This window comes from Peromyscus californicus, unplaced genomic scaffold (assembly GCF_007827085.1).
Source record: "Peromyscus californicus insignis strain IS unplaced genomic scaffold, ASM782708v3 Scaffold_17__1_contigs__length_78620276, whole genome shotgun sequence".
NCBI lineage: Eukaryota > Metazoa > Chordata > Mammalia > Rodentia > Cricetidae > Peromyscus > Peromyscus californicus.
Window position 1 is genome coordinate 73240298 of NW_026294469.1, and position 10356 is coordinate 73250653.

The 10356-nt window shown below is 48.6% G+C and overlaps 1 protein-coding gene across 4 annotated transcripts in view; it reads left to right on the forward strand.

Annotated features, from left to right (window-relative positions):
* Positions 1 to 5339: 5339 nt before the first annotated feature.
* The window catches only part of Dipk1c (divergent protein kinase domain 1C), a 21457-nt gene continuing 16440 nt past the window's right edge, over positions 5340 to 10356 (forward strand). Inside the window, exon 1 of one of the 4 annotated variants that reach the window (XM_052742702.1) lies at positions 5340 to 5543. In XM_052742702.1, the coding sequence (XP_052598662.1) occupies positions 5355 to 5543 (189 nt within the window). In that variant the 5' untranslated portion in view covers positions 5340 to 5354. The other 3 variants (XM_052742703.1, XM_052742705.1, XM_052742704.1) reach the window with 3 other exon arrangements.

Below are 10356 nucleotides of genomic sequence, written 5' to 3' on the forward strand. Positions count from 1 at the left end.
GGTCAGCAGTGATACGGATAGAGTGTGGTCAGCAGTGATGTGGATAGAGTGTGGTCAGCAGTGATACGGATAGAGTGTGGTCAGCAGTGATACAGATAGAGTGTGGTCAGCAGTGATGTGGATAGAGTGTTTTCAGCAGTGATGTGGATAGAGTATGGTCAGCAGTGATGTGGATAGAGTGTGGTCAGCAGTGATACGGATAGAGTGTGGTCACAGCAGTGACACAGATAGACTGTGGTCACAGCAGTGACACAGATAGAGTGTGTTCAGCAGTGATACGGATAGAGTGTGGTCAGCAGTGATGTGGATAGAGTGTGGTCAGCAGTGATACGGATAGAGTGTGTTCAGCAGTGATGTGGATAGAGTGTGTTCAGCAGTGATACGGATAGAGTGTGTTCAGCAGTGACACAGATAGAGTGTGGTCAGCAGTGATGTGGATAGAGTGTGTTCAGCAGTGACACAGATAGAGTGTGGTCAGCAGTGATGTGGATAGAGTGTGGTCAGCAGTGATACGGATAGAGTGTGGTCAGCAGTGATGTGGATAGAGTGTGGTCAGCAGTGATACGGATAGAGTGTGGTCAGCAGTGATGTGGATAGAGTGTGGTCAGCAGTGATGTGGATAGAGTGTGGTCAGCAGTGATGTGGATAGAGTGTGGTCAGCAGTGATACGGATAGAGTGTGGTCAGCAGTGATGTGGATAGAGTGTGGTCAGCAGTGACACAGATAGAGTGTGGTCACAGCAGTGACACAGATAGAATGTGGTCACAGCAGTGACACAGATAGAGTGTGGTCATTTAGATATATGCCTAGAACTTGTGCTTGGTTCCTGGTGCAATGCTCAGGGGCAGGACTTTTTGTGAATGCCTGGACCCCAAGGGCTCTGACCTAATCAATGTATTGGTGGGCCCATAATTTGAAAGTATGACTCAGAAATGGTAGAAACCATGACATAAGGCCTAGTTTGCAGAAGTAATTCACTTGGGGTGTGACCCTGAAAGGTCTACTTGGTCCCTAGTTCTTCCTTTCTCTCTCTCTGCTTCCTGGCCATATGAAGCAGCTTTGCTCCACATTATGTGGTCCTCATGATGTGCTATCTCACTGAGGGACCAAAAGCACCAACCAGTGGCCACAGACTGAGACCTCTGACACTAGTGGTCAAAATTAATCTTGCTGTGACATGTTGACTCGGTGTCCTTCAGGTCCATGCCCAGGAGTGGCAAACTTGGGTCATATGGTAGATCTAGTTTTAGTTTTTTGAGAAACCTCCATACTGATTTCCACAGTGGGTAGACTGGCTGGCACTCCAAGCGCAGTGTGTGAAGGGTCCCCCTTTGCATTGATTTGCTTCTGGATCTTTGTCATAGTGATGAAAAGTGGATTGTCCAGAGTATTTTCCATGCTCACTTCAACAGCAATCTATCTAACTATTATCTATCTATCTATCTATCTATCTATCTATCTATCTATCTATCTATCTGTCTATATTGAGAACATTGAATTGGGCAGTGAGTGAATGGGCTCCTAGCGGTGTCCTTTCCACTGACAATCATACAGAGAATAGAGAAGGTCTTCACCCTGCATGGGATACCACTTCTTCCTTAGTCCATGCATCTGTGTCTCCAGTGGCCATGAACAAGCTAATGAATACAATTAAATAAAGCGCTTTGTAGTCGCAAGTGAGCGTTCTTGTTGTCAGGAACTTTTTAGGAGTGTTTTTAAGTTCGTAGAATTTAGGAGGATGAGAATTAGTAAACCCACGTGTCTGGAGAATTGCAGAATTACAGTTTCTTCCAGTCATGGCCAACCTGCAACATATTTGTACCCTGCCCTGAGTGACAAGCTGAGCTGTCAAGGGACAAGTTCAGACCCCAGAGTATATGTTCAAACCCATTCCTCATCCTGCAATGTGTCTGCACTGTTCAGTTTAGCCTCCAGAAATCAGCTAGGAATGTTTACGTGTTAGAAGCACGTTCTCAAGAAAAATTCTTCAGGGTGCTCAAAGCTTTCTGGTCTTCTGGAGGAAATGCTAGCCCCGAATTCTACTCTCCTCTGTATCAGGCATGTCAGGGCAAATTTTGCATTGGGTACCATATTGAGGACTATAGAACACAGTAAGATACAGCCCCACCACTGAGGATCTCCAGTTCAGTGACCATGCTGCATCAAGGCTGTGCCAGGGATGCTCAGTCGAAACAGAACATCTCAGAAGCAGGATGTGTTCATTTTGCGGAGTGTCAGGGAGCTTAGTGTGGCTTGTGTATGAGGTATCCCCCAAAAGGCTGGTGTATTGAAGGCTTGGTCCCTAGCTGATAGCTCTAATCATTGAGAAGTGATTAGGGCATGGGCTAGTCCATGGATCAATCCATTGATTGGTTGATGTTCTGATGGAGGTATTGGAAGGTGATAGAAAGAAGGCTGTAGGGGACTGACTGGAGAAGGTAGATGACTGGGGATTGATCTTATCCCCTCCCCTTCCCATCTGGCTTTTGTTTTTTGGCTGCCGTATGCGGAACAGCCATTTGCTACAGCAATAGTCTGCCTCATGGAGCAGGGTGACTGTGGACTGATGTCTCTGAAACCAGGGACCAGAAGAAGTTCTTCTTTCAATTGTTTTTGTCCAGGTTTTGACATGGCGATGAAACTAACGGAATGATAGAGACTTGGGTGTGGGCCATGAGTGCCGAACTTTAGGATCTGGGGGTGTCTTGGGGTACTTCTGTCTGCTTGTAGGACTTTTGACTCGGTGGTGATACAGAGTTAAATTTGTGTTGTCATCAAGGCAAAGGAAAAGGACTTCATGAAGATCTGCGGAAAGGAAGTTTGCTATGGTGATGGAGTTATTGTCCCATTTATTCTCAGTATTACGACTCCAGTGTTGCTCTGTGGTAAGGGAGTGGGGGACAGTAGGTTAGGTTTCATAGTTTCTTTCTTGTTTAAGTTGATACAACCCCCCCCATATCGCACTGTCGATATCATACACTTTTTTCTGACCCCTAGACCTCCACCACCTGTCCTCATCAGGCCTCTCAGTCATTTTGAATTCTACAGAATCGACGCCCCCCAGGAAAAGGGCACAGTGAGCTGAGCGCTGATGGACTTCACCTTTTCTGGCTTTGTGTGTGTACAAAGTGCACAGTGGTATGGCAGTTCTGTGGAGGGCCTTTAATCTAAGGCTCTGAAGAATGCTTGAACTGCTGTGTTCAAACAAGGTTAAATGTTAAATGGATCTCTTTATTGTGGAATTGCATTTTTTTTGTTTTGCATACTTCATTAAATGCTAAGTTTGCTTCGTAATATATTTTAGAAGTCACAGACTAAAACTTAATTCTAATATTGATTTTAATTTCCAAGTTTGCTTCCTGTTCTCCATAGGTTGGTTGGTTGGTTGGAGACAGGTTTCTACTATGTAGCCTTGGCTGTCTTGGACTCACAGAGATTTTCCTGTCTCTGCTTCCTGAATGCTGGGATCAAAGGTGTGAGCCACCATGCCCTGCCTCCATTCCTCACAGTTTTTACTCTTTAGTTTAAAAAAATAAAAAGATTGGGAGAAATACTCTCCCCCAGGAAAGAGCACACCAGTTGGTTATTCAATATGAAATGGTCAGGCCTGAAAACATAATATAAGTAACATTATACAGAATGAGCAGAGTATTTAGGAATATATGTTTACACACACAGCAATAACAACAGCAACAATAATTAATGAAAAAGGAGGCCATGGATTTGAAAGAGAGTAAGGAAGGGTATCTGGAAGGCTTTGGAGGGAGAAAAGGGAAGGGGGGAAAGACATAGTTATAATCTCAAAAAACAAGAAAAACTTAAGAATTTATTTTTAAAAACTGTGTCTTTGTCTCCTCTGTCCCAACAATTGCTTATCGGTTATGTGGTCACAGGAATGTGCCTCCTGAGTCTTGTAAGTTTTGAAAACTTCCTGAGTCTTACAATTCATCCTGTTTTTAAGAAAAGACACCTTTGTTCTGCTTTTCCTTTGTGACAGGGTGGGGTGGGGGTGGGGTGGTGGGGGGAGGGGGGATCCTCACTATATGGTCTGCTCCAAAGTTCCCCATGCCCCCTCCTCATCTTCCTGAAGGTGGGATTACACATATGCTACCACTGTGGAGGGGCTGAACCCTGTGCTCTTGGTTCTGTTCTCCGGAACCACTGGTGAGATGGGACCTTCCACATGGCTGCCTCTGAGAACATTCACATGGTCACAAGTGTCTTGGGGAAGCAGAAGGTGGTGAGGACTCACTTGGAGGGAGCTTATGAAGTATTGTTGTGATTGATTGGGTGGTCCCAAATCCCCAGAGTCTGATGTATTCAGGGGATACTTGTTTGTGGTATATCCAAAGTGCGTCTTAAAGCTGAGTATTCACTTGGTTTTAAAATTCTGGGAGGCAGCTACCCCAGAGCCAGCCACAAAGCGAAGTTTAACTAGATACTTGCAGAACAGACCAAGCTAGGACGCTAGTTTCCTAGAGGTCTTTAGAGAATGCTTAATCAGGGCGAGAAATGGAGCCTGAGAAGTTTGGGGACAGGGCAGCTGGAGGGAGTCTGGGATGGGGCTTTCAGCAACCCTGCTGAACACGCTTTTGTCTGGTGAATGCCTGAGCCAGAGGCCCTAACTCTTTCAGCGCCCTTCCATGCTGACAATACCAGGCAGGATTCTGAGCTCACCACCCACTGTGCATTTCTTTTCGCCGGAGAAAGGTCTGGAGAACAGGGGCTCAAGAACACACCAACAGGCGCAACCCAGACCCAAGCTGGGGAAAGCGCTTTGGTGAACCTTTCTCCCGGCCGTGTTAACGCTGACAGTTCGCCCCTCTTTACCCCAAGAAGGAAGCCCTCAAGTCCCGAGGTCGGAGTGGCTGCAGTGTGATCCCGCGCTCCCTGGAGGGGCGGTCCGGGTATTGCCGACGGAGGTCCCTCACTGTCCCCATTTCTCCCAACTCCTCTGGAAGCCGGGAGGGAGCCTAAACTGAGGTCAGATTTGTTGGAGAGGATGCGGATGAGCAGAGAGCAGCAGCCTAGAGGGTGGAGGGATCCAGTGGGGTCCTGGGAAGGGGCAAGTGCCGTGGCTAGACAGTGGGCGGCGGTCTAGGAGAGAGGGAAGAGGTGAGGCCATGCGGAGAAGCGAGAGGCTTAGTCTTGGGGAAGAAAAGTGGAAAAGAAAGTGGAAAAGGTGACCAGGGTGGGTTGGTCGCGGTGGTGGGTAGGTGGCTGGATCCCGGAGCGGATCCCCACGCAGCGCCGGGACTCGGAGGCTGTGCCCCGAGGCCAGTTTCCCCTCCCGCCGCCCCTCCCCCTCCCCGCCCCTGGAGCTGCGGAGCGGCGACCCGAGCGCGGGGCTGGCGATGGCGCGGGCGGCAGGCGCGCGGGGCCGGGCTGCCCGATGCGGGCGCTGGCGGCGGGGCGCGCTGCTCGCCTTCGCCGCCTGGACCGCCGGCTGGGTGCTGGCGGCCGCGCTGCTGCTCCGCGCGCACCCGAGCGTCCTCTCCGAGCGCTGCACCGACGAGAAGAGCCGGCGCATCCTGGCCGCGCTGGTAGGTCCCGCCGCCGCATTGCCCACTGTCGTGCGTCCGGGTTGGGTTCCCAGACACCTTCCCCGGGTCCTCGGTCACCGCGTCACCTGTGATGTTGCAGCATCGTAGCGACCATCCCAATCGGGCAATGGGGTGGCCGGGGGACACCTGCCAAGGGGCGTGGAGGTCCCTACACGTGCCTGAAATACCGAGGCAAAGGACTAGGGGTCCGCAGCAGGGATCCGGGACATCCTTCCCCTTTTCTCCAAAATTGGTCTTGCATCCCGGGACTGTATTCCGGCGGGACACCCTGAACCTCTGCTTCAGGAGAAAGTTTGCGGGTGATTCTTGGTCTCTGGTGTCTACAACGGTTCAGGTGGCCAGGTTTGGAGGATACGCCTCCTTCCCGGGCTACCTCGCCCCTTAGGCCGCCGCCCTTAAGTGTTTCCACCTGGGCTGCTGGATCACCCCCACCTGCTCAAACCTCCTGATTGCTGTTTGGGCTCCTTCTCCCAGTGACCTAAAAGACAAGGCCTTTGGCTGTTAGGGTCCTGAGGAAAGGAGGCAGACACAGGCTAAGAAGCTTAGCCAGCCAGGGAGCCAGCTTCCCCTGCTCGACCAGGGTCGGTGCTTCATGGTGGTCCTCTAAAGCCAGGAGATCAGAGGATTCTCACAAAGCTGCTCCATAACCTGGCCCGGAGCTGTGGTGGATAGAAAGAAACATCTCATCAGTGGACTGCTGAATGCCCTGGGCCTTCGTCCCTGAAGTAAAATGCTCATCCCCACCCCCACCCCACTCCCCCAGTATTCTGCTTGAGAGTTTATGCTTAAGGGAGACCTGACCACAGGCAGCCATCCCAGGACCTTAGAAAGGAGGAGAAAGTAGCCTGTACTTGCTTCCAATCGGTGACAATTCACGCCCTAAAATAGTGACCACCTGCTCATTTGGTTTGAACCCTCGAAGAAACGCTGGTGTGTGTGTGTGTGTGTGGGGGGTTCAGTGCACTTGCTTATAAAGGTGTTTTTTTTTGTTTTTGTTTTGTTTTCAGTTCAAAACGTAGTAAGTATTTTTTTTAAGGCTCTTTCAAAGGAGATTGGAAAAAATTAAGCAACCAAAGCATGTTTCCATACTAAATAAATGGTGCTGCTGTCCCCTGTTAACCTGCTTCCTTGACACAGGGACATAGACTTTCTGTCCACTGCTCACTGCTTAACTGAACTTCTATCAAGTTTTAAGTTGCAAGATCTCATTGATTTTTCCTGATAACCATCTAAAAATCCCTTCCCTTGTAGAGATCTTTCCCTGCTATTTTGGTGAAGCTGGCTGACTAAGACAACAAAATTTAATAGTTTGGCTAAGACCCAGGTCCCGTTTACAAACTTAATATATTCTTTTAGATTAAAATGGGACACAAAGCCCATTATTTATTTATTTACCTTTGGTCATGCTGAGAAAGGCCTAATGGAAATTAAATTGACCGATATAATTTAAGTAATTGGTAGTCATAACTTTCCCAGCATTCCAGGCTGTAAATTAAAACCAATTCTGTTTAGAAGCTTTACCAATATGTCTTCAGTGCAGCCATATGGGATCATTTTTAGTCTGACAGAGAGCTGAAAAGATTGATTCTGTCTTTGACAGCTCTCAATCTTAACTCTTGCCAAATTCCCAAAGCCATTTCCCCAAAGTTTGCTGGAGTCCCAGGTGAACTGCTGTGGGGAACGTTGTGGATGCCTTTGTGAATTCTCCACACAGCAAATGTCTCTCTTTACATTTGCACCTCCTTTCTCGATGCTTTCATTCTGAATCTGCTGAGGCAAAACTGAGAAAGTACCCTGACTCAACGTTTACCTAAGACCCTAAATTAGGGCAGACTAGAATGCTACTCCAGCCAGGCAGCTGCCAAGCAGAGGTTGGCACTGTGGCTCCTAAGGGCTGGATCTGAATCGGGCCTCTGTGTCCTGGCTCCCCCAGCACTTTGCATTTTGCCTGGCTTTCATCCTACATAATAAAACCGGTTGTTATTTTTCTGACTGGCCTCCAGACTCTCATTAGCTTTCACTCTGAGTACCCAGAGCACACAAGATGTTAGAGCCAAAGGGAGGTTCTCTCTGGCAGAGCCTGGAGTCCTGGTGAGTCTCTCATGCTGGAAGCCTGTGTTCCCAGTCCCCGGAGTGGCAGGTGGTATTGCCGGCTGGTAAGGAAAGCATACCTGCAGAAGACAGCAACCAGGTGGAAAAAAGCTGGTTGGAGGATAGATGGGGTGAGGGTCTGCAAGTCCCCCTAGGGTCCCCTGCACTTGCAAAGACAAGAGTTCCTTGGAAAGCCAGCTTGACTTGTTTTGACAGCTTCAAGCCCTGGGTCCTTTGGATTTCCAGCGTCTTTCCTGCTCCCTTTGTGTGACTTTTCAGTTAACCTGTCATTGAGGAAGGGGTACTCCTTCTGGGTTGGCTGTGAGGTTGTTAAAACCTTATTTCTCCAGGGAGCTGTGTGTTGAGGCTCTGCTGGGCTGGGAAGTGGCTGGAGAGAATAATCATCGACACCCTAGCTTCTGCAGACAAGCACCTTCCAGAGCAGAAATGAGAGCGGAGATGCTCACAGCTGGTACCTGTCTATGTCCACTCTGCCCAGCAGCGTGCTCAATGGTACAAGCCATATTATTACACGTAATCTTCTCAACAAACTCTATGAAGTTTTCGCTATTGGAACCTCCCATCTTGCAGATGGAAAATTAAGTCTGGGAAGGCGACATAACATTGTCCTGCTTGATAAAGTAAATGTGTTGAGGATCCAAGACGCTGTTCTGTGACTTGGACAGTAGAGACCCCGAGGGGGTAAGAAGCCTGTATACGGCAAACCCTGAGAAGCAGCTTAGGGAGTTCCTCACTCTACATAGCTGCTGTTTTCAAAGCCTCAACAATCTCCCCATAGATTGTAGTGTTCAGAAACTTTAACTGCTTCGGGACTAGTCAGGTGCTATGGGATTTAGTACTGTTGCCTATGGTAAGGGTTTGCTTCCTTCCTTCCTTCCTTCCTTCCTTCCTCCCTCCCTCCCTCCCTCCCTCCCTCCCTCCCTTCCTTCCTCCTTCCTTCCCTCCCTCCCTCCCTCCCTCCCTCCCCCCCTCCCTCCCTCCCTCCCTCCCTCCCTCTTTCTTTCTTTCTTTCTTTCTTTCTTTCTTTCTTTCTTTCTTTCTTTCTTTCTTTCTTTCTTTCTAAAAGGGTAAGCCTATCTTTTTTTGTGTGATGATAGAGCCCCAGGGGACCCAGCAGCCTGGGCCTCTGCCCAGAAAGATTTTGTAGCAGTGAGCAGCCCTTTCTACAAAGCTTCAGCCACGTTTGCAGAGGAGGGTTGGCATGAGTGGCAGTGGTGAGGTTGGGGGAGTGGAGGGCTTCTTTCTGAGAATCTGTAACACTCAGGGCAGCTTCTTGGGGAAGAACTATTCTCACGAAGTCTGAGTGCTGTCAATTACATAGGCACTTAGTGCTTCCTAGCCTCATAGGTGATCCAATCTCAAGTGGTTAGCCCTGGACATGTGTAAATGAGCAACGCCAAATGTACTCATTGAGTTGTGTACACATGTTACACATATACTATAATATTTAAGGAAGAGGTCATGACTTTGGGAAGGGGCCATGGGAGGAGTTGGATGGGGAGGGATGTGACGGCGTGTGTTTGTGCACATCCACGGGAAACACAGACTTGCTGTGTATTTTATTGCTATAGGACTGTGCCAGCCGAGCTGCCAGGGAAATTAGCTCTGTTGGTAAAGCGCTTTCCTCACAAGTATGAGGATCTGAGTTCTGTTCCCAGAACCCACTTAAAAAGCCAGGCATGGTGGTACATGCTTGTAGTCCTAGAGATGAGGAGGGAGAGAAATAGCCCGGTTTTTAATACAGACTTAAACAACTTTTGTTGAAACAGTAGGATATGCTGCTGATAAAGGAACCCAGCCATTAGCACTCACATAATGAAAGTTTCCAAATTACCCTTTAAGCTTGCAATTTGTATGTTGAGCTTATTGGTTTCTTATTTGCTGGATTGTCTTTCTCTGTATCCAGCAGACACAGGCATGCCAAGCTCCAGAGAGTGTAGTTTAGCACGAGTAACTAGCCAGTCATAGGCAAGAGAGTTCACCATCCATAGAAGACATGTGGGAGCTAAGGTGCAAAGCATGCATCAGACACAAAGTAACAGAAGCTGCTCTGCAATAAATGCACTTGTGTTCAAAGCATGCATCAGACACAAAGTTACAGTGGCTGCTCTGCAATAAACGTACTCGCATATGCTTCCGAGTGCTCACTCTAATGTGAATTTCTCTTTCTTGGCCATTGAGAAGTTGTAGTAGCTGGCAGGCTTGGGGGCCTTTGGTCACCCCGCTTCACACCCTGCCCTTTCTGACACTGGGCTTCCCAGCAAGCCAATGCACTGATCTCCAGAAAGCAGCCGGCATGACCACCATCCCTCAACCCCGTAGGTTCAAAGTCTCTCCTGACTCAGATTTGCTGGGGTGAATTTCCTGGACATTTCAATGGTTTTTGTTTTATTTCACTGCTGGAACAGATCTGTATATAAAGCAATATGCTGGTGAGTCCAATGCAGATAACATTCACATGGCAGTTTAATGAGAGCTGGGAGCAGAGAGAGAGGTCAGGAGTAAGGAAGTTTTCTGAGAATTTGATAGAAGCGGGTTGGGAAGCTGGTCAGTGAGATGGGGACAGGAAAAGGACTTTTCTGGAGGTGAGGTTTGTTTGAGACAGTGTCTCACTACCGACCAGGCTGGCCTCAAAATATGGCAGTCCTCTGTCCCAGTTTCCCTGTGCCAGGATCACAGT